Raw genomic sequence first — 25,597 nt, forward strand, 5'->3', positions numbered from 1 at the left:
CAGTTTTATTGAATAATTTGCTTCTGCATCTTCTCATTCTGTTTTTCCAAACATTTAACTATGAAAAATTTCAAACATACCATGAAGTTAAGAGAATGAGTTAACATACATATACCTATTACCTAGATTCTACAATAACATTTTACTCGCTTTATTATGTACCCATCCAACCAACTATTCCTATCTCCTTCTATCTCAGGCCAGTTTTGATGTATTTCAAAGTCAGTTGTAGACCTCAGTACAATTCCTCCAAAATACTTCAGCCTGTACATCATTAACCATCATGTTCCATTTTTTAAGGGCCAGTTCTTAATAGATTGGTACAAGGTTATTTCAAGTGTAAAACGTTCATATTTTGGCTTTTTTTAAATCATGCTTCTAGGGTCCCGAGGGAGATGCTGGCATTGTTGGAATATCAGGCCCTAAAGGCCCTGTTGGACAGAGGGTAAGTATGAAGTCATTCTGCCTTCCCATATATTGTGTTTCTTTCCTCATTGCAGGAATTAGGGTTGCAAATTCTACAAATAATATACCTCAAATTAATAACTTAATAAAATTACTTTTAAAATAGAAACTCATTAGAGCACATGCAGAGAGGTTCTCAACCTCTGTTAGTATATTAGTTTGAGCAAAAGACCCTGCAGACCACCCATGCTTCTTGGTTCTTACTTTAAAAAAAAAAAGGAATTAATATGACTACTGGATAATGTATTTATTAACTTACACCAGGAACAAAAACATAAAGTGGTTTCATGTTATAAGCATTAATATGACCAGGAACTAGAGACCACCCTCATGTACCACCTGGAGGAGACTTGTCTATGACCTGAGTTCCTCAGACCACACTTTGAAAAATGTTTCCCAATCGCTCTGCTCAGGGGTGGATATCCCTAGAGAGTGATGAGGAATTAATTAAAGAGTTGGACAGATCAGGGCTCAGAAGAACTCCAATTAGCTGTGTAGTGCCTGAAATTGTAAACTGTAAAGAACATAAATATTAATAACATAGATAAGTCACCAGCAGTTATTGGTTATTGTTTTGTTTGCTTGCTTTTTTAGTTTCGTTTTTATTAACCACACTCTCCTAATGGATGAGATGATCTATAAAACTATAGAGAAAAAAAGGTTAAAAAAAAATGAAGCATTGGTTTGAATGTAGTAGTAGCGCCTCTATGACTAATGCAGACAGCTTCTTTACCTTCTGAGCCACCAGTGAAGCCACTCTATGACTAATAGCAGCTGCTAAAGCAGGGGTGGAGAGAGTTGAGAGAGAGGAAGGTGAGCAGTTCAGACATAGGAGGACTGAATTTTGATGAACTTAACAACTGAAAACCACTTGTGCAAATGTTAAATGAAAAGTCAATTGTTAGAAACCCTACAACCCCCTCCCTAACTGTTCCAATAAATTGTTTTCCATAATACAAAGAGCAGTGTTGTCATGGGAAATGTTTATTTACAGACCCCTCTCAACATTTCTCCAGGTGCAAATAAGTTCTCAGGTAATTAAATCTTTTCTTGATATTGTCAAAGAGAAGTTGGCTACTTGCCTAGCCTCTGTCCTAAGCAGAGTCATACTAGGTGCTATGTAAGCCAGGATCTAAACCTATACTGTTTTTCAGCTCCAGAAATTTTATCAGCTCTACAATAATAAAGTTTTGGTAACTAGCTCACAAATAAATTATAATTGTAAATATTCCTTTATTAAGTCATTATAGAGACAAGTGAAAAGCCTTGCTAGATTAATATTTAGCAAAAAACTATTATGTACAAAATACTGGTGTTCAGTTTATGTCCTTATATCATTTATTCCTTATAAAAATCCCAAGAGAGAGGCTATTATCTCTCTTTTTCTGATAAGGAAACTAAATCTCCACAAGGTAATTCGCTGAAAGCCATATATGGCTAGTATGTAAAGGAGTCATTATTTGAATCCACATCTGATTGACTGAATAATATGTTAGAGGTTGCTTGCTAGTTGCATGATTAGAAAGTAGAATGAATATTAAGTGACCTAGTGCTTAGTTCTTGCTCAATAACCGATATTTGGTGGTTAAATAAATTAATGTCAGAAATCTAGATTAATTCTTATCCCTTTCAAAGTTATGTTTAGGTAGTTAATACCATAGCACCTCATCTTTTGAACACATTTAGATAAAAATAAACAGTATTTTGTTCTTTGCATCTACTCTTTCTAGAATTTCAAAAAAAAATAAATCATTGTTTCAGATAGGTCATGGTCAAATTTGTTAGATTAAAGCTTTACTGACATTTTTTTCAGTAATAAGCCAGTATAGAGGATATATTTGATTAGGTTAAGAAATCAAGCTTATTGATTGTAGATCTTTGAGATTTGTGTACCATATTATAAAATTATCACTTAAAGTAGATCTTCATGTTTAAATGTGATTTCAATACATTTACTTTTTAGAGTATCAGATAATTTCTCTCATTCTAAGCCACCTTAATGTTAAAGCTTTTTATCAGTAGACTGCATAGCATTATAATTACCTCCATTGACAGTATTTTCTGTACCTTGGCAGGAAATGGACAAAGAGAAAGCCTGTTAGATATTCACATTTATATATTCCAGGTCAAGTGGAGCTAGAAACACTGAAATTTGCAGCCAGTGGGAGTGGGAATAGGGGTTGAGGGAAAATAGCTAAAGTATTTTGTATTCATTAAGAAATAATACGCTCCATCTTTGGGAGGAGTTGACTACACATACAGCTTATTCAAAGTCATCTTCATAATCCAGTAGCAGCTTACACTTTCAAACTTGTTTTTCACATTTAATTCTTACAATGGCCCTGTGAATTAGGCATTCTTGTTTCTGACGAGGGAATCAGAAGTTTAATTGGTCATAAGGATGCCCTCTGGTCCTTTCCCATAATTTCTATCAATTCCATGCTGCATGCCACTCAAACAGTTGCTCCTTCAACATCTGTAAATAAATTTATTTAAAATTATATCCATGACTCTCTGTAGTCTTTTTTTAAAGTAATTGCAGTAATTGCATTTGTTATGCAATGACATACATATAAAATGGAATCATTGAAACTATCACCAAATAAAAATTGTAATACTGATTTACCAGTTTGTTAGAAATTATAGGTTAATTCTCCTCATGGAAAATTATAATAATATGCAGAACTTAATCAGACCAAAATTACTATGATTTCTGCTAACACCATAAGATTTTGTAATAAAACTGGAATTATGTGTGGACATGGACTATTTTGCTATCGTGCAAGACATTTTCTAGAATTTTTCTGAATTACACTAGCAATGAAACTGACTTGTTTTCTTTTCTTTTTTTTTTTTTTTACCTCAACAGGGAAACACTGGCCCCTTTGGCAGAGAAGGTATAATAGGCCCAACAGGTAGAACTGTAAGTTTGTTGCAATAGAGGTCTTTTTTTTTTCCATTTTCTTTTTTTTTTTTTAATTTAATCCTATTCCAGAGTAATCCATAAGGAATCACTCTGGGTATTTGAGAAGCAAGGGCAAAAATGTACATTTTCATCTAGAAAGTTATTCCTGAGAATTTAGAGATCAAATGTAATGAAGACGATACATACAGTGAGGTGGGCACTTAAAACTGAAATTGAGAAAGGAGACTAGAACTGGGTAGGGGAGAAGGGGTTGAGCATCATAATCAGGAAAGCAATAAAAAGAATCTATTTTCTGAAAGAGAGAGCATAAGAAAAGATAGACAGCCAAGATTTGACTATTTAAAAATACTCAGTCTTATAAAAGAAAGAAATTGTTGGTGGAAATAACAGAAAACCCAGAAAAGCACAAGATTAAGGTCAGTTTCCAGAAAGGAGTAGCTAACAGTGATCTTTAAGAGGATAAATCGCAGTAGAAGATGGAATACAGCTTGCACTGAGGAAGGAAGTAAATAAAAATATGTAATAATAACTTTTCTCAAATTCTTAACCAGACTTTGGAGCATGTATGGTTATTTGCATTCAAGACAGGAGTAAACAGATGAAGTTTATGAAGGTTCACTTAGTTATTTAAGATGATACAGGTAGTGAATAACATCGATAATATTTCCTACTTCAAGAGCAGTGCTCTTTCTACTCCATTCAAGCAATGTCTGGAGAGGAAATTGAACAGTTAATATATGCCAGTGCCTTAGGGAATCTTGCTATGAAGTAAAATAGGAAAATAAGACAGTGAGGTAGTCATGGGAGGGTTTTACAATACTAAATAGTATAAACATACAAGAGGAAAATTGAGACTTGGAAAGGAAAGATTTGTTCTCTGCAAGGAATCAGTATTTTGAATCATTTGAAAGTGTGATATATAGAGAGACCAGAGTTTAAAAATACAAAATAGAATCCTTCAAATATTAAGTGTCAGTATTCTCATTGATAAATTTAGAGAAGAATTCACCACCAAAGTTACTGGCTTTTTTATTTTTCAAAAAATAAAATGTGTAACTCACTATTTCTCTAGATTTGCAGCATTTACCACTCAGAGCTATATAGTCTAAGTGGGAGGTTGTAAGTGGGAGAATTCTCATATTTCAGTGGGTGGTTCTTCTGCAAGCTAAGGAACACATACTGTTCTGATTATGGAATGATTGTTCTCTTCCATCAAAAATGTGAAGTATTAATTGGTCAAGGAAAATATGATAAAGAAGTGGCTCAATTAAAATATCTTACTGTGTTTTGTTTATAGATAGTTTTTAAAGGCCCTTACAATGTTCAGCATGCACATCAAATTTTTTCCATCTTCTATTTTTTTCTATTCTCAGAAGAAACTTCTAAGGAAAGTTCACTATGCAGAATAAGCATTTGAGAATGGTCAAAACACATTGTGGAAAAAAATAGTGGTGGGGGATGGAGGACTTGCTCCTCCAAATAAGAAAACATTATTTCAAAGTCTTTGTAAATGAAACTATGTGGTAGTACAAACAATAGATCATTGTAGCAGTTTAGAGCCCAGAATTAGATCTCAGACTACATAGGAATTTAATTATAAGGAAAATGGTATATCAGTATGATTTGGGCTGCAAGTAATAGGAACCCTGAATCAAACTGCCTTTAACAATAAGGAAACTTATATCTTACTATGGGGATCTCAGAGTTAGGAAGGGCTTCAGATTTGGTGTATTTGGTGCCTTAATCTTGTTATCCGAGACCATTTCCATATCTCTGTTCTGCCATCCTAAATGTTATCTTCATAATTAGGTTTAGGGCAAATGACTACAATTTCTCAATTATCACATCTAGATATTATAAAAAAAAAAAAGTGAAAAAGTGACCTATATCCCTGTCTTGGGAAAAATAAAACTTTTCTAGAAGTCTCCCTTTTTTTTTTCATGTCTTTTGATCAGCCACACACCCATTCCTACCCCAGTGATAGGGAAGGAGGACAAAATTCCTTTTAGTCTTACCACTGCTGTAAGAAATTAGAACCAAAAAAGAACCAAAAAATGGGCCAAAGAACTAAACAGACATTTTTCCAAAGAAGACATACAGATGGCTAACAAACACATGAAAAGATGCTCAACATCACTCATTATTAGAGAAATGCAAATCAAAACCACAATGAGGTATCATTTCACACCAGTCAGAATGGCTGCTATCCAAAAGTCTACAAGCAATAAATGCTGGAGAGGGTGTGGAGAAAAGGGAACCCTCTTACACTGTTGGTGGGAATGCAAACTAGTACAGCCGCTATGGAGAACAGTGTGGAGATTCCTTAAAAAACTGGGAATAGAACTGCCATATGACCCAGCAATCCCACTGCTAGGCATATACACCGAGGAAACCAGAATTGAAAGAGACGCGTGTACCCCAATGTTCATCGCAGCACTGTTTACAATAGCCAGGACATGGAAGCAACCTAGATGTCCATCAGCAGATGAATGGATAAGGAAGCTGTGGTACATATACACAATGGAATATTACTCAGCCATTAAAAAAAATACATTTGAACCGGTTCTACTGAGATGGATGAAACTGGAGCCCATTATACAGAGTGAAGTAAGCCAGAAAGAAAAACAACAATACAGTATACTAATGCATATATATGGAATCTGAAAGATGGTAACGATAACCCTATATGCGGGACAGAATGAGAGACACAGATGCATGGAACAATTTTATGGACTCTGAGGGAGAAGGTGAGGGTGGGACGTTCTGGGAGAATGGCATTGAGACATGTGTATTGTCATATGTGAAACAGAGCACCATTCCATGTTCGATGCATGTGACAAGGGCTCGGGGCCGGGGCAGTGGGATGATCCAGAGGGATGGGAGGGGGAGGGAGGTGGGTGGGGGGTTCGGGAAGGGGAACACATGTAAACCCATGGCTGATTCTTGTCAATGTATGGCAAAAACTATTACAATATTGTAAAGTAATTAGCCCCCAAGTAAAATAAATAAATTTATAAAAAAAAAAAAAAAAAAAAAAAAAAAAAGAAATTAGAACCGTATTTAACCCAATTTTTAAAAAATCTCTGATGAACTTTTTTAAAAAAGGAAAGAAAGAAATGAAACAATTAAAAATCTTAGAAAAATTAGGAAGCTAAAGTATAGCTGAAGGATTGGGGAGACCTTTATTTGTTGTTCAGTGACTAAGTTGTGTCCCACTCTTGTGACCCCATGAACTGCAGCACAACAGGCTTCCCTGTCCTTCACTATCTCCTGGAGTTTGCTCAAACTCATGTCCACTAAGTCAGTGATGCTATCTAAACTTCTCAACCTCTGCCACTTCATCTGAAAACTGTGAAAGAACAGAAAACATATTTGAATACTTTAAATTTTTAAAATTTTGTATGGGAAAAGACTCCATAAATAAAACTAATACAATTGGGGAAAAGTAATTGCAAAGCAAACAATGTATAATGGGTTAATATATAATCTTTATACATTGGTATGAAAAAGAAAACTTAGAGAAATGAACAAATCAAAAGGTCAGTAACTATCTGAAAAGGTACTCTCCTAACTTTTAGTCTGTAAATTGAAGTAATAATGAGATATTGCATCTAACCTCTCAGAAAAGGCTGCAGGGAGAGTAGTATTTTTTGTTAGAAATGTGAATAACAGCCTTTATGAAAAGATATTTGTTAAAATAAATGTACATATATGCTATGACCAAGAAGTTCCACTTTGAGGAATTTGTTCCATAGAAATAAAAGTACTCAATACACTAAGGAAATTTAACAAAGATTTTTTTTTTTTCACAACACCATTTGTATTGGGGGGAAAAAGTATGAAATAACATGAATGCTCATCTGTAGAAGAATGGTTTAGTAAACTGCGATCTAGCCACTTTGTGAAATATTATGAAACTATTAGAAAGAATTTATATCTAGTTTGGCTGACTGTTGTTGAATGATGTATTATTTAGCATGAAATGTATCATGCATAAAAGAATATATTATATCAGCATTATAAAATATGACCAATCACCCCATCCACATATAAACACATTTGTCAATATTTGATTAGAAAAAAAAATATATATATATATACCAAGTCAATACTGGATTAGAGGTGGGAGAGAGTGTAAAAAGAAGTTCTGTAAAGCTACGTTAAAAAGCAGCTTTTTAAAGTTGCTCTTGTTTAGTTGCTAAGTCATGTCCAACTCTTTGTGACCCTCTGAACTGTAGCCCACCAGACTCCTCTGTCCATGGAATTCTCCAGGCAAGAATACTGGAGTGGTTTTGTTGCCATTTCCTTCTCCAGAGGATCTTCTTGACCCAAGGACTAACCTGGTTCACCTGCTTGGCAAGCAGATTCTTTACCACTGAGCCACCAGGGAAGCCCCTTTTAAAATTTAATACCTAGTTTAAAATGAATTAAATACAAGATAGGAAACACAAAATAAGTAATATAAATTGAGGTTAGATAATGAGATGGTATTTTTAGCCTGCAGGATTAACAAAAAGTGATAGTACATTAGAGCATGTGTCAGGAAAAAAATTACATACACTCCTGTATACTGCAAGTATAAGCGCAATTTCAAACTAACTTTCTGGAGGACAATTTTTATAAAAAAAAATTTTTAAGAGTACCAGGATACTCACCACAGTGCTGTCTATCATGACAAAAATTAGAAAAATATGTACAGGCAATTTATTTAAAATATTATTATAGGTTTTGAAATACTGGTAAACATTAAAAAAGTACATCAAGGCTGTATATTGTCACCCTACTTATTAACTTATATGCAGAGTACATCATGAGAAACGCTGGACTGGAGGAAGCACAAGCTGGAATCAAGATTGCTGGGAGAAATATCAATAACCTCAGATATGCAGATGGCACCACCCTTACAGCAGAAAGTGAAGAAGAACTGAAGAGCCTCTTGATGAAAGTGAAAGAGAAGAGTGAAAAAGTTGGCTTCAAGCTCAGCATTCAGAAAACTAAGATCATGGCATCCGGTCCCATCACTTCATGGCAGATAGATGGGAAAACAGTGGAAACAGTGGCTGAATTTATTTTTCTGGGCTCCAAAATCACTGCAGATGGTGATTGCAGCCATGAAATTAAAAGACACTTACTCCTTGGAAGGAAAGTTATGACCAACCTAGATAGCATATTAAAAAACAGAGACATTACTTTGCCAACAAAGGTCCGTCTAGTCAAGGCTATGGTTTTTCCAGTAGTCATGTATGGATGTGATACTTGGACTATAAAGAAAGCTGAGTGCCAAAGAATTGATGCTTTTGAACTGCGGTGTTGGAGAAGACTCTTGAGAGTCCCTGGGACTGCAAGGAGATCCAACCAGTCCATCCTAAAGGAGATCAGTCCTGGATGTTCATTGGAATGATTGATGTTGAAGCTGAAACTCCAATACTTTGGCCACCTGATGGGAAGAGCTGACTCTTTGGAAAAGACCCTTATGCTGGGAAAGATTGAGGGCAGGAGAAGAAGGAATGACAGAGGATGAGATGGTTGGATGGCATCACCGACTCAATGGACATGGGTTTTGGTGGACTCCAGGAGTTGGTGATGGACAGGGAGGCCTGGCGTGCTGCAGTTCATGGGGTCGCAAAGAGTCGGACATGACTGAGCAACTGAACTGAACTGAAACATTATAGTTATGTGGGAATTGTGGGTTGATACGGAAAAGCATTAATATTTTGAGGGTGCATATTCATGTTACAGAAAAGATGAATAGTATTGTTTCATTTTTTAATTTTAAAAATACACAATTTCCACAAGGATGAACATAAAAATAGTAACAGAAATAAACAGTAGTTCCAGCAACAGCTCATGTGCACATGGAACATTTACTGAAATAAACCATATTATAGATCATAAAACAAATTGTATTACACTTAAAAGAATAGAAGCCATATGAGGTAGGTTCTCTGGCCATAATGGAATTAAACTAAGAATTAGTAAACTAGAAAGATAATAGGAAAAGTGCAAACACTTGAAAATTAAACCTCACACTTATAAACAATTCATGGATGCAAGTGTCTCAAAGAAAGTTAGAGAATATTTTGAACTGAATGAAAGTATATACAACATTTCAAAATTTATAGGATGTAGCTCAGAAGGAGGATTTAAAAAAAGATGATAAAAGAGGAGGAGGAAACCACCCTGGAAGCAAGTTTTTTTTAAAAGGCTGAGGGAAACAGATATTAGAAGAATTTAATCTGTTAATTTTGTTTCTAAATTATTTTGCATTTGATTATCAAATCAGCTGCTTTGACTTAATAGAATGAATAAGTAGCATAACATCATCTCACTTTAAGGTAAAACTAGGAATAGCAAAACAGATATGATGAATCAATACAGTGTTTTTGTTTTTGTTTTGCTTCGCTTAACATATGAAAAGAAAACTAGAATTTATGTAAATTTAACTAAACAAGTCTTGCTAGATAGGGGGAAAAAAAGCCCATAAATTATCATGTTTCTGTATACAGCCTCAAGTACATTTGATAAAAAATAAACTAACATTTTCTTTTGTCTTTCAGGGACCCAGAGGTGAAAAAGGCTTTAGAGGCGAAACTGTAAGTTTATCTAAATTTGTGGTTATAGTATCATTTGTCCCTAAGTATTAAGCTCCATAAAAGCAAGGACTTCTTTTGACTTTTTCATTATTATGTCTCTGATACTTGTGGAGTGAAAATAAAATTATAATTTTCAGGAAGTAGAGCTAACCTATATTGCGTATTGCAGTGAAACTTGGTAAGCCCTAATGTTTAAGAACCTGCCAGTCACATTCATTCCAAATCACTGTGTGAAATGGAATATTTGCCTTGTCACGCATCAGGAGAGGAGGTGTAAGCCTTCTACACTGGTGCCAGAACAGGAGGACTGTTGAGTCACTTTAGATATATGCCACTAGATTCAGTCAGAACCCTAGAGGGCTGCAAAGCAGAAGCAGCTCATTAGTTGTATTGTACTGGAATTCCATAACTGTCTGACAGGAAAACCCAAACGAACTTTTTGTTCAACCCAATATATTTCGGCCACCTGGAAACAATGGTGAGAGGATGGGCAAAAGGTTCACAGCATTTTCACACTAAGTGACTTACACTGGCACTGTTTCCTACTTTTCTAGGATGTCAGTTCTTCCAAGTTAAAGAAGATACTTTGTAAAGGGGCCACTTTTATAGCAGAACTTATTAAAGCAGCAGCATAAACAGAGGACAGGCATGGAATGAAGTCAGGGGTATTAAAAGCAGGTAGAGAAGGCACATAGGAATAAACTGGAAAATAGCAGTAAAGCCTTGCTTAAAAGGTAATGAGATTATATAGTGACAGCTGCAGACTTACTGTAGCAGGAAGCAAGGATGTTAGTACACAGTGAAGCTATATACCCCAGGAGCAGTGAAAAGGAGAAAGAAAAAGCAAGGAGGCTTGACAGAGACAGGCCATTTTCCATACCTGTCTCCAACCGCCTCCCTGATCTATTCTCTCCTATTTCTGTGGTTAGAGCATAAGCTCTGTCAAGAGCAGGATGCCTCGAGTACCTATGACAATGATTGTCATAGGCATTTCATGTGGAAAAAAATTCAGTGGCTCTGATGGATTACCGTATATATATGGTCCAAATTCAGTGGACTGTACCTGAAATCACTGGTTGCACTAATAGAGATATGGCATCTAGAATAAAGCAGATAATGGTACCAGTCATTCCCAAAGGGGAACATGGACAAATTAAAGCACATTCAGAGAAGGATTTGGAGAAGGCAATGGCACCCCATTCCAGTACTCTTGCCTGGGAAACCCCATGGACGGAGGAGCCTGGTAGGCTGCAGCCCAAGACGTCGCAAAGAGTCAGACACGACTGAGCGACTTCACTTTCACTTTTCACTTTCATGCACTGGAGGAGGAGATGGCAACCTACTCCAGTATTCTTGCCTGGAGAATCCCAAGGACGGAGGAGCCTGGTGGGCTGCCGTCTATGGGGTCGCACAGAGTCGGACATGACTGACGCGACTTAGCAGCAGCAGCAGAGAAGGATTTTTTCAGATCAGTGATGTAACTAGGAGAGTTAAGAGTAGCCTGGCCACCCACATACAGATTGCAAATGAATGGATTCCTGATATGCAGTTATTCTGCTGTGTATTATAATTCACTCATTCCATCTTCTCAGCAGCAGCAGAGAAGGATTTTTTCAGATCAGTGATGTAACTAGGAGACCAGTCATTCCTTCTCCTTGTTCTTTTTGCTCTCTCTTCACTTCCTGGTTTTCGCACCTGCTTTTTTTGCCCAATTCTTTACCCCTGTAGTTCCTACTCATCTTCAGGTTGAAATTTAATTTGCTGAAGGTAGATTTGCTGATTTTAGCCTCACCCAGTTGCCACCCATGGACATAAAGCTAGTCCTCAGGACCTAGTGCAATGCCTGGCAACTGTTTGTCAGTCCTTACTTAAATGTTCTCTTATCAGAGAGGCTCTTCCAGAACAACCTATGTAAAACAGCAATGCCTCCACCTGCCTGAGATTCCTTATCTTTCCTTAACCCATTTCCTTAAAACCTGACATACTGCATATCTATTTGATTTTCTGCTTATTACATTTCCTCTCCCTAGAATACAGATGAGGGGAGATACAATATTTGAATTTCAAATCTTTGAAAGGAATACTGTGGGCAGGAATCCCTTAGAAGAAATGGAGTAGCCATCATGGTCAACAAGAGTCCAAAATGCAGTACTTGGATGCAATCTCAAAAACGACAGAATGACCTCTGTTCGTTTCCAAGGCAAACCATTCAATATCACGGTAATCCAAGTCTATGCCCTGACCAGTAATGCTGAAGAAGCTGAACTTGAACGGTTCTATGAAGACCTACAAGACCTTTTAGAACTAACAGCCCCCAAAAGATGTCCTTTTCATTATAGGGGACTGGAATGCAAAAGTAGGAAGTCAGGAAACACCTGGTGTAACGGGCAAATTTGGCCTTGGAGTACAGAATGAAGCAGGGCAAAGGCTAATAGAGTTTTGCCAAGAGAACGCACTGGTCATAGCAAACACCTTCTTCCAACAACACAAGAGAAGACTCGACACATGGACATCACCAGATGGTCAACACCGAAATCAGATTGATTATATTCTTTGCAGCCAAAGGTGGAGAAGCTCTATACAGTCAGCAAAAACAAGACCAGGAGCGGACTGTGGCTCAGATCATGAACTCCTTATTGCCAAATTCAGACTTAAATTGAAGAAAGTAGGAAAAACCACTAGACCATTCAGGTATGACCTAAATCAAATCCCTTATGATTATACAGTGGAAGTGACAAATAGATTTAAGGGACTAGATCTGATAGAGTGCCTGATGAACTATGGAAGGAGGTTCGTGACATTGTACAGGAGACAGGGATCAAGACCATCCCCATGGAAAAGAAATGCAAAAAAGCAAAATGGCTGTCTGAGGAGGCCTTACAAATAACTGGGAAAAGACGAGAAGCAAAAAGTGAAGGAGAAAAGGAAAGATATTCCCATCTGAATGCAGAGTTCCAAAGAATAGCAAGGAGAGATAAGAAAGCCTTCCTCAGCGATCAATGCAAAGAAATAGAGGAAAACAACAGAACGGGAAAGACTAGAGATCACTTCAAGAAAATTAGAGATACCAAGAGAATATTTCATGCAAACATGGGCTCGATAAAGGACAGAAATGGTATGGACCTAATGGAAGCAGAAGATATTAAGAAGAGGTGGCAAGAATACACAGAAGAACTGTACAAAAAAGATCTTCACGATCCAGATAATCATGATGGTGTGATCACTCACCTAGAGCCAGACATCCTGGAATGTGAAGTCAAGTGGGCCTTAGAAAGCATACTAGGAACAAATCTAGTGGAGGTGATGGAATTCCAGTTGAGCTATTTCAAATCCTGAAAGATGATGCTGTGAAAGTGCTGCACTCAATATGCCAGCAAATCTGGAAAACTCAGCAGTGGCCACAGGACTGGAAGAGGTCAGTTTTCATTCCAATCCCAAAGAAAGGCAACGCCAAAGAATGCTCAAACTACCGCACAATTGCACTCATCTCACACGCTAGTAAAGTAATGCTCAAGCCAGGCTTCAGCAATATGTGAACCATGAACTTCCAGATGTTCAAGCTGGTTTTAGAAAAGGCAGAGGAACCAGAGATCAAATTGCCAACATCTGATGGATCATCGAAAAAGCAAGAGAGTTCCAGAAAAACATCTATCTCTGCTTTATTGACTATGCCAAAGCCTTTGACTGTGTGGATTACAATAAACTGTGGAAAATTCTGAAAGAGATGGGAATACCGGACCATCTGACCTGTCTCTTGAGAAACCTGTATGCAGGTTAGGAAGCAACAGTTAGAACTGGACATAGAACAACAGACTGGTTCCAAATAGGAAAAGGAGTACGTCAAGGCTGTATATTGTCATCCTGCTTATTTAACTTATATGCAGAGTACATCATGAGAAACATTGGGCTGGAAGAAACACAAGCTGCAATCAAGATTGCCAGGAGAAATATCAATAACCTCAGATATGCAGATGACACCACCCTTATGGCAGAAAGTGAAGAAGAGCTAAAGAGTCTCTTGATTAAAGTGAAAGGGGAGAGTGAAAAAGTTGGCTTAAAGCTCAACATTCAGAAAACTAAGATCATGGCATCTGGTCCCATCACTTCATGGGAAATAGATGGGGAAACAGTGGGAACAGTGTCACATTTTATTTTGGGGGGTTCCATAATCACTGCTGATGGTGATTGCAGTCATGAAATTAAAAGACGCTTGCTCCTTGGAAGGAAGGTTATGACCAACCTAGATAACATATTTAGAAGCAGAGACATTACTTTGCCAACAAAGGTCTGTCTAGTCAAGGCTATGGTTTTTCCAGTAGTCATGTATGGATGTGAGAGTTGGATGGTGAAGAAAGCTGAGCGCCGAAGAATTGATGCTTTTGAACTGTGGTGTTGGAGAAGACTCTTGAGAGTCCCTTGGACTGCAAGGAGATCCAACCAGTCCATCCTAAAGGAGATCAGTCCTGGGTGTTCATTGGAAGGACTGATGTTGGAGCTGAAACTCCAATACTTTGGCCACCTCATGCAAAGAGTTGACTCATTGGAAAAGCCCCTAATGCTGGGTAGGATTGGGGGCAGGAGGAGAAGGGGACGACAGAGGATGAGATGGTTGGATGGCATCACCGATTCGATGGACATGGGTTTGGGTAAACTCCGGGAGTTGGTGATGGACCAACCCATCTATTTGCCATGAAGTGATGGGACCACATGCCATGATCTTCGTATTTTGAATGTTGAGTTTTAAGCCAGCTTTTTCACTCTCCTCTTTCACGTTCAAGAGACTCTTTAATTTCTCTTCACTTTCTGCTGTAAGAGTGGAGTCATCTGCATATCTGAGGTTATTGCTATTTCTCCCAGCAGTCTTGATTCCAGCTTGTGCTTCATTCAGCCCAGCATTTCGCATGATGTACTCTGCATATAAGTTAAATAAGCAGGGTGACAATATACAAACGTATTCCTTTCCCAATTTTGAACCAGTCCATTGTTCCATGTCTGGTTTTAACTGTTGCTTCTTGACCTGCATACAGGCTTCTCAGGAGGCAGATAAAGTGGTCTGGTATTCTCATCCCTTCCAGTTTGTTGTGATCCACACAGTCAAAGACTTCAGCATAGTCAATGAAGCAGAAGTGAGATGTTTTTCTGGAATTGTCTTGCTTTTTCTGTGATCCATCGGATACTGGCAATTTGATCTCTGGTTCCTCTGCCTTTTCTAAATCCAGCTTGAACATCTGCAAGTTCTCAGTTCAGGGTTCACATACTGTTGAAGCCTAACTTGGAGGATTTTGAGCATTACTTTGCTAGCGTGTGAGATGAGTGCAACTGTACAGTAGTTTGAGCATTCTTTGGTGTTGCCTTTCTTTGGGATTGGAATGAAAACTGATCTCTTCCAGTCCTGTGGCCACTGCTGAGTTTTCCAAATTTGCTAGCATATTGAGTGCAGCACTAACACAGCACAATATTTTAGGATTTTAAATAGCTCAACTGGAATTCCACTAGCTCCACTAGCTTTTTTCTGCAATGATGCTTCCTAAAGCCCAGTTGACTTCACACTTCAGGATGTCTGGCTCTAGGTGAGTGATTACACCATTGTAGTTATCTGGGTCATTAGGATCTCTTTTGTATCATTCTTCTGTGTATTCTTGCCACCTCTTCTTAATATCTTCTGCTTGTGTTAGGTCCATACCTTTTCTGTCCTTAATTGTGCCCATCTTTTCATGAAATGTTCCCTTGGTATCTCTAATTTTCTTGAAGAGATCTCTAGTCTTTCCTGTTCTATTGTTTTCCTCTATGTCTTTGCATTGATCACTTAGGAAGGCTTTCTTATCGCTCCTGTTCTTTGCAACTCTGCTTCAGATCACTATATCTTTCATTTTCTTCTTTGCCTTTTGCTTCTCTTCTTTTCTCAGCTATTTGTAAGGCCTCCTCAGATAACCATTTTCCCTTTTTTGCATTACTTCTTCTTGGGGATGGTTGTGATCACTGCCCACTGTACAGTGTTATGAACCTCCGTCCATAGTTCTTCAGGCATTCTGTCTATCAGATCTAATCCCTTGAATCTGTCACTTCCACTGTTTAGTCATAAGGAATTTCATTTAGGCCATACCTGAATGGTCTAGTGGTTTTCCCTACTTTTTTCAATTTAAGTCTGAATTTGGCAATAAGGAGTTCATGATCTGAGCCACAGTCAGATCCTGGTCTTGTTTTGGTTGACTATATAGAGCTTCTCTATCTTTAGCTGCAAAGATCATAATCAGTCTGATTTCTGTATTGACTATCTTTTGATGTCCGTGTGTATAGTTGTCTCGTGTTGTTGGAAGATGTTTGCTATGACCAGTGTGTTCTCTTGGCAAAACTCTATTAGCCTTTGCCCTGCTTCATTTTGTAATCCAAGGCCAAACCTGCCCCATATTTGAAGCATATATGTATATGATTCTTTTTAAAATTCATAGAATGTATAATTTATTCAAATGAAAAATTATCAAACTCTTTTAATTCAAGTACACACTCTCCTTACATTCATGCAGATGTCAAAATTAAAGTTCCCAATTTGTATACATATGTGACTTTCTTTCTCCAGATATGAAACATTAAGAATAAAATTGATAAAAGGCTTGAAAAATCACAATTCTAAAGTGAATCTTGGATATTATCTTTACCAAACCTATTATGTTACAGTTGAGATTAGGTACGAAGATAAGACCAGACCTTAGTTCTCCCAAATCCCATGCTTTTCTATTAATCATAGTACCTCTCAGAAAATAAGGGTCAGGGGCAGCTTGCGTAAGGAATGGTATGTACACACCTCCCACCTACATTAAGAGTAGCCTGGCCACCCACATACAGATTGCAAATGAATGGATTCCTGATATGCAGTTATTCTGCTGTGTATTATAATTCACTCATTCCATCTTAATTACATTGCTGTCTATTACTTGTTGTTGTTTAGTCCAGTCGCTAAGTCCTGTCCAACTCTTTTGCAACTCCACAGACAGTAGCCCACTAGACTCCTCTGTCCATTGGATTTCCCAGGCAAGAATACTGCAGTGGGTTGCCATTTCCTTCTCCAGCTGTCTAATAGTCTTATTTAATATTTCTAAACTCCTAATTAAACCCACTAAACCAGTGGTTCTCAACCAGGACCCATATTGCACTTCTACCCAAGAGACATTTGGCAATGTGTGGAGACATTTTTGTCACAACTTCAAAAAAGAAAGAGTTGCAAGTGGCTTCTATTGTGTGGAGACCACTGATGCTGCCGAACATCCTATCAGTCAGGTTTCTGTATTTCCATGAGGAAAGGGAAGCTCTCTCTACCTAGGCCAGCCTAAAGGAAAGATGATCATGAAACAAAATCAAGACTGCATTTTCATAAAGGCAAAATCTAACATGCTGAGGTTTAAGGACATACACTTACCAGTATTTTTCAAGTTTAATGAAAAAGAATGTTACTTTTAAAGGATCATATGGGATTAAATGGAGAGGGAATTTATTTTCAAAGATAGTGCTTTCACTATAGCCAAATAACATCCATAATTATTCACATTAATTTGGTTTCTCTTATAGGAAATTAACATACACAATTGTAGTTTTATTATAAACTGTATGATAACCTTTACATACTTGTTTACATAATATCTAGAGAAAGTGAGTCACTTTTCCTTAGTAGTGGGTTAAGTAAAAAAATGAAAAAAACTAATAAATATTTTATTGTTGGAATAATAATTTGTTTTACTTGGCCTTATTCTATGCACTTATTTCATTGGGGTTGTCCTGCCCTGTCTTGTTTAGTTTGAATTTATTTCATTTTGTCATATTTGTGGTGATCTGACTCGTTCTGGATAACAAGCTCAGTAAAAATAGTTTCTTCTTTCTATGACAAAAAGCTTTTTCAAAGATAAGATAGATATTTTGTACTAAACCTTCAGTGCAATTTTTCAGATGTCAGAAATATGCTAAGTAGGGTAAAAAGTTTATTTTTACAATGTTAATCCAAAATGGAGAAACTTACACAGCCAGTTTCCCTCTGAGCCTCTGTTTATTTAAAAGGCTATGTCCAACATGAAATTTCTCTAACTTACCATGCAGCTTTTGGGGTAAGAGTTTTATGCATTTTCTGCTTTAAATTGTAATCATAAACCATGCAAAGTAAGAAATGTCCGACAGACATGGTGTTGGAGTACTCTATCCTTTTTAAGTTACTATGTGTTGTTTGTTCTTCTTGTCATAGTATATTTAGAATCAACAGCTTTGGCATAAAAGATACTTAATCAAGCATAGCATCAAGATTATCCAAAACTCAGTTGAGGATTAATTTTGCTTTGTCACCTTTTAACCATAATCTGAATATGAATCAGTGTAGTTATAACATTTAGTTGGCCATCAAGTAAGTTAAATTTTGAGCATTCTTAACAGTGATTACTATTGTTCATTTTGAAAAATGTCAGCATAACTTTTCGTATTTTACTATATACCAAACTATATTAGTTTAGAAAATAGAATAGTTAAATGTTTAACTATTTTTAATTTCTAAACTAATATTAGTTAATTTTAACATCATTCATTTGTTAACAATCTTTGAACACCTACTGTGTATCAGGCACTGTTCCTGTTCTAGAAAATTAAAGGGTGGCTAAGACACTTTTAAAATCACTGCAGATGGTATTGCAGCCATGAAATTAAAAGACGCTTACTCCTTGGAAGGAAAGTTATGACCAACCTAGACAGCATACTAAAAAGCAGAGACATTACTTTGTCAACAAAGTTTCGTCTAGTCAAGGCTATGGTTTTTCCAGTAGTCATGTATGGATGTGAGAGTTGGACTATAAAGAAAGCTGAGCACAGAAGAATTGATGCTTTTGAACTCTGGTGTTGGAGAAGACTCTTGAGAGTCCCTTGGACTGCAAGGAGATCCAACCAGTCCATCCTAAAGGAGATCAGTCCTGGATATTCATTGGAAGGACTGATGTTGAAGCTGAAACTCCAATATTTTGGCCACCTGATGTGAAGAGCTGACTCATTGGAAAAGACCCTTATGCTGGGAAAGACTGAGGGCAGGAGGAGAAGGGGGCGACAGAGGATGAGATGGTTGGATGGCATCACCGACTCAACGGACATGAGTTTGGGTAAACTCTGGGAGTTGGTGATGGACAGGGAGGCCTGGTGTGCTGCGATTCATGGGGTCGCAAAGAGTTGGACACGACTGAGTGACTGACCTGTGCTGAACTGAAGACACTTTTAAAGGTCCACAGGAATGCATAAGGGGTTAGTTGAAGAGGAGGAAGGTGTCAAGGTGGGTAGAGAATTTTAAACAAGTATTGGAAGAAGAAAGGGGATTAAATAGAAATGGGAAGGAGGAGCATTCCTGATCAAGGAAATAGTACATGCAAAAGAATGCATGTGTGATAGAACTTGGATGATTCAGAGATCCACAAGTAGTTGGTTATAGATGGAGTATAGGATGTGTTGAGGAGAGTAAGTGTAAATAAGTTCCAGAAAAAAATAAGTTCTTGAAAAGGCAGGGGTGCACACTGACTAAGAACATATACTTTTGTATTTAACTGATAAGAAATTTATACTTTATTCACTAAGCAGTAAAAAGCCATTGGATGATTTTAATTAAACAATGATATAGTTAGATTTCTATTTTATAAGTAGAATGTAGTTAGCATAGTAGAAAGGAGAAAGTCAGGAAGTCAAACTAGTCACATGATCTTAGCTAGGGCTTCTATAACTAATTGCCATGGGCTAGATGGCTTAAACAACAAACATTATTTTTCATTGTTCTGGACACTAGGAAATCCAAGATCAAGGTGCTAACAGATTAAATGTCTAGTGAGGGTTCTCCACCTGGTTTGCAGATAGCTGCCTTCTTACCACAACCTCACATGTAGAGAAAGATCATCTCTCCATTTTCTCTCTTTATAAGGGCACTGTAATTCATAGAGGCTCCACATGATTTAATTAGCTCCAAAAGACCCCTACCTTTAAATATCATCACATTGGAGATTAGGGCTTAGTATTTGAATGTAAGAGGGGACACAAACGTAGTCCATAGTGTGATCAGCACTAAACTAACACATTTACTATAAGGATGTAGTAGTAGTATTTGGGAAAGATTTGGAGGTCAGATCAAGAGTAGTGGGTAACCAAATTATAGTTAGATGTTGAAGGAAAAGGAGATGTCTAAGGATACTGGACTTCCCTGGTGGCTCAGACAGTAAAGAATCTGCCTGCAATGCAGGAGACCCAGGTTCAGTTCTTGGGTTGGGAAGATCCCCTGGAGAAGGGAATGACTACCCACTCCAGTATTCTTGTCTGGAGAATTCTATTGACAGATGAGCCTGGTGGGCTACAGTCCATGGGGTCACAAAGAGACATGACTAAGCAACTAACACTTTCACTTTTTTCACAAGAACATTGAAGTTTCCTTTTTTTTTTTAACCATTAGGTGAATGGTGGATAGAAATAACAGGGAAAACATACTTATAATTAATATTTTTACATTTTTCAGTTTAAAATTAATAAATTTGGTTTCTAGTGATATCAACAAAACATGAGAGTATATATACAGCTTGTTCATGAATGTGAGTGGTAGCTGAATTCAAGAACATACAACCTCAAAATACTAAAATAACTTTGAATCTTATCACTTGCCTCATACAAAAAGGCAATGATAGCAGTTGAATCTTAGTAGTTTTGTTTATACCAAACCGAAATTAGAATGTATACATACTGTGCTTTGTCTCCATTTCTCCTAGGGTCCCCAGGGACCAAGAGGTCAACCAGGCCCTCCAGTGAGTTTATTTACATTTATATCTGTTTACCATTGATGCTTATGTGCCTGCTTGGTTTGAGATATCTACTAAGTACTTAATTTTTTTTTGTATTATAGGGTCCACCTGGAGCACCGGGCCCAAGAGTAAGTCTTCTTGATTTTGTTCATTTTACCTTAGTATAATTTTTTAAAGCTTCTTCTATTAACTCTGTTAAAGGTATCCTTTTCGCCTACCTCTGTTCTTTTTGGTAATGATATAGAGTCTTCGCAACTCTAATAGAACTTTAAACCTGGGCTTCAGACTTTTTGTCTATAAAATAGGATGGTATCTCTTACTTTTCTGGATGGATTTGAGTTTTAAATAAGTAAAGTGCTCAGCACAATATCTGACATAATTAGTACTCACAAAATACGAACTCCCTCCATTTCTTCCTGTTTCAGAATCCTATCTCTCCTTCTTCAAATGTTCCTTTTTGCCAACCAGAGTTCTTCACATTTTTAAGCTTTACATGAATCCTTCTTAGCTGCTGGTGGCTGTGGAAGCCCTCGGACTTCTCGTGTATCAGTATTTGCTCATGATTTATTATAACCTCAAACTCGCTACTCCTATATTTGAGGCTATACTTCTGTTGCTTCATTATCAGCTATCATCTCCTGGCCTCAATGTTTCAGAATGATTTCTGTTATGTGTTGTATCCACTTGTTATGTGTTGTCCTACTTGGTGATATCTTTGGTTTCCCACTTCTTACAAGAGGTCTCCTATCTTCAACCTCACCCATGCCCCATTCCTACATAATTCTGGTCAAATGCAGCAGTCTTTGGTCTGATTTCCTGCCTAACTAAGATTCACTAATGGCTACACAGTTCAGAAAAATGGCCAGTCCCATGCCTTCCAAGTCTTGCTTACATGCTTCTCTGCTTTGGATCTTTGAAATTTCTGGCTGGTGGATCACTGCAGTCCACCCCTGGCAGGTCAGAAACTCTTTGTTCCCCTCAGCTTTTCATCAGGACAAGGAAAAACTTTCAAGCAAAGTGCCACAGGAAGATTGTCTCCTTGGAAACAAGAGATCTATTTCTCTAAGATTTTTTTTTTTTTTAATTATTCCCGCTTTCTGTCTGATGGGTATTGAAACCTTCCCTGGCATGAACATCAGTGCAAATGTCTTTTTTTTTTAAATCTCTAGTCTCCACTTCTCTGTTCTTCCTTCCCTCCTTGATCGTCACAATGCATGGGTTAGAAAAACCCTGATCAGTTTTCTTCTCACTTTATAATGACTTTGATATATCATAGGTGCCTTCCTAATAAAGAACAAGTTGTAGAAAGATCATACATCATTGGTACATTAAAGTGTTTAGTGAAAATGTTTACATTGAAGTGCCAAATTTGGGGTCACCATTTCCTTCTCTCACTTGGAAAATATATGTGTTCCTATCCAGCCAAAATGAATTAGGACTCGTGAGAGAGTTTTGCTCTGAGAAAAATGTAGATAAGAATATGTAACTTTGAGGAATTAGTAAGAGTATTAAATGAAAAAATATGTGTGCTATATACTGTGTTGTTACCTTAGCTTTGGTTTTATCTCCAAGAAATCAGTGCCAAATCCAATATCATGAAGCCTTTCCCATATATTTTCTTCTAAGAGTTGTAGAGTTTTAGCTCTTACCTTTAATTATATGACCCATTTTTGTTTATTAAGAGTCTAACTTCATTGGGTTTCATGTGGTTATCAAATTTTCCCAGCACTATTTTTTGACAGACTATTCTTTATAGGGAATGGCCTTGACACTTTTCTCAAAAACTATTGAACCATATGTGTAAGGGTTTATTCCTGCACTCTATTCCATTGGTCTATGTGTCTATCTGTATGCCAGTAGCACACTGTTTTGATTATTGTTAATTTTGTAGTAAGTTTTGAAATTGAAGTATGAAACCTCCAACATTGTTGTCCTTCTTCAAAATTGTTTGGGATATATACTCTCTTTGATAGTTACTAGTATAGTTATCTTTACCAGTGATATTTATTTCTTCATGTGGATTCAAACTTCTGTCTTGTTTCCTTTATTTCTGCCCAAAGGACTCCCTTTATTGTTTTTCTAGGAAGGATTTGCTAGTGATAAATTACCTCAGCTTTTGTTTGTATGGGCATGTCTTAATTTTTCCTTCTTCTTGAAGGATAGTTTTACTGGATATAGAATTCTTGGTTGACAGACTTTTTCTTTCACCACTCCAAATCCTACTGCCTTCTCACCTTTATGGTTTTTGATGAAAAATCCCATCCCTTGGATATGATGAGTCTCTTCACTCTGCAGTCAAGATTCTCTATTTTTAGCTTTCAACAGTTTGATTATGAGGTGTCTAGGGGAATTGATGGAGCTTCTTGGATGCAGAGATTAATATTTTTCATCAAATTTGGGACATTTTCAGCAATTATTTCTTGAACTATTCTTTCTGCCCCCTTTTTTCTGAGACTCTCATCATGCATACATTGGTATATTTTATGGTGTCTGTAGGTCTATGAGTCTATTCATTTTCTGCATTAATTTTTCTTTTTAGTCCTCTGACTGGATAATTTCAATAAACTGCTTTCAAGCTCACTCTTTGTTGTCTACTGAAATCTACAGTTGGGCCTCTCAAGTAAATTTTGATTTCAGTTACTGTTAACTTTCAACTGCAAAATTTATACTTGGTTCCTTTCTATAATTTCTATCTCCTTACATTTTTTATTTGGTAAGACATTTTTTCATGTTTTAGTTCTGTAGACATGATTTCCTTTAGTTCTTTGAATATATCTAAAATAGCTAATCAAAGTTTTGTCTACTACATTCAACATGTGGGCTTCCGCAGGGACAATTTCCATTGATTGCTTGATTTTTTCCCATGTATAGGAGTCACACTTTAATGTTACTTAGCATGGCTTGTCACTTTTTCTTGAAAACTGGGCATTTTCAATAATATAGAGTGGCATCTCTGAAAGTCAAATTCTTCACCCCAACCTTAGTGTTTGGTGGTGTTATTTGTTGTTTTTGTTATTTAGTGACTTTTCCTAATAAAGTCTGTATTCTTTGACATATGGGAACACTAAAGTCTCTACTCAGTTTAGTGGTCAGCTAAGGATTGAAGAGAGGTTTCCTTAAATGCCAGAACCAATGTTTCCCAGTTTTTGCCGAGGGTCTCTGTGAACATGTTGGTGCATCCCTTCAGTTCTCAGCCAGGCAATTGACAACTGCACCCAAGTCTTAACTTCCTATTTTCACAGAGCCTGAAGATGAGCCAGAGGAGAGAGCTTAGGACCTTCTTGTGTTTTTCTGATCATGTGCCCAGCCCTATGCATTTCCAGGAATATGTGAGACCAGAGCATTTCAGAATTTCTAAGGACAACTCATTCCCTGATTTTTGCCTGTTTGCCCCAACTGTTTTCTAATGTTTCCAGCAGCCACAAAGTTAAACAATTCCATCTAATTTTTTTAAAATGTTCCTTAGGAAAGACTTTCCGCACTGAGTGAGCTCTGAGTCAGGTAAAATAAAGACAGCCTTGCAAGTGGTGTCTTTAAGGGAACCACCAGACAGGTCAAATAACAACAATGCACTGGAAAGGAGGCTTTGAAGCAACTCTCAGCCCCATTCTGCTCCCTCCTGTGGTTTCCAGGCTTCTTGTTTTCACTGCAATTGCAGGCTGTTGGTTTTCAAGGCTACCACAGAGCTGGAAAGAAAGGCATGGGAATAGGGCAAATTAAAGCTTTACAGAGCTCACTGCCCTTCCTAAAATTCAACTATTTTTCTGAAGTGAATGCTCCCCAGATTTACAGCAAGCATTTTGTTAATTTCCATAATTCTGAAATACTTCATTCTGACATTCTTTTTTCCAGTTTTCTCATTGCTTTTATAGAAGAGAGAATTCTGGGAGGTCATAATTCCACCATTTTTCCTGTCTCCTAAGTCTCTGATCTTCAGCACACAGTTTTTAAATATTCTGTGTGATGAAATGGAAGAGCATATAGATCCGTTCTGTTGCACTGAAGTACAATGGTTGACTCAAAAGTGCTTGTGGAATTCAGTTGCAAGCTGAACTAGTTGGAACACCATTTTTACTTGTTAGAATGACAGTTGTTTAAACATGAGTATTTGGCAGATATTTTCTTGAAAATGAATTAAGTGAGCATGTCATTTTAAGGAGAACAACTGACAACTTGATACCAATAATAAATTTCAAGCTTTCAAGCAACAGTAACAATTGAAAGCTTGTTTTACAAGTTTGACAACTTCCCAATAGTTGTTTTTTCTGATGGGATTGGTGATGATGTTAATGAATGTGATCTTCTGATACAACATAATGAAATGTGTATTTGAAAGGACTGCATTATTTCATTAACCATTTTCCAAGTGATTGAATCATGAATTTTTTTTAAAAATCATGATTTTTAACAAAGTAGGTAAATGATTCTTTTTAGAATCCATTTTTTAAGTTTGATAGATTAATAGATTTTAATATGAGTATAAAATTTATAAATAAGGTTTCAGACTTCACATTTCACCTAACCCTTAATTAACTCCCACTTGTCAAGTTGTGGTATAATATCAAAGAATAATATCCACAATTATTTGAAAAGGCTACTATTTTCTTGCCAACTGCATGTCTTCTTTAAGGCCAGATTTTCTCATATAGTTCATATAGTTCTTCATATAGTTCAGCTAAAATAACATTTTAACAGACTGAATATAGAAGCAAATATGAGAATCTAGCTATTTCCTATTAATTCAGACATTAAAGAGAATACATAAGTATAAAACAGTGCCACTCTTCTTAAAATTTTTTAGTTTTCAAAAGTTAATTTTTCAT

General features: G+C 36.9%; 1 protein-coding gene across 1 annotated transcript in view; it reads left to right on the forward strand.

The window, feature by feature from the left end:
- COL24A1 (collagen type XXIV alpha 1 chain) overlaps positions 1–25,597 on the forward strand; it is a 441,974-nt gene that overhangs the window by 403,319 nt on the left and 13,058 nt on the right. Inside the window, exons 56-60 of the mRNA XM_081490017.1 lie at positions 383–445; positions 3,335–3,388; positions 9,949–9,984; positions 20,742–20,777; positions 20,876–20,902. Coding sequence (XP_081346143.1) covers positions 383–445; positions 3,335–3,388; positions 9,949–9,984; positions 20,742–20,777; positions 20,876–20,902 — 216 coding nt within the window. The remainder of the gene's footprint in view (positions 1–382; positions 446–3,334; positions 3,389–9,948; positions 9,985–20,741; positions 20,778–20,875; positions 20,903–25,597) is intronic.

The sequence above is a fragment of the Giraffa tippelskirchi genome, chromosome 5 (genome assembly GCF_054371585.1).
Source record: "Giraffa tippelskirchi isolate mGirTip1 chromosome 5, T2T-mGirTip1v1.2.pri, whole genome shotgun sequence".
Taxonomy (NCBI): Eukaryota; Metazoa; Chordata; class Mammalia; order Artiodactyla; family Giraffidae; genus Giraffa; species Giraffa tippelskirchi.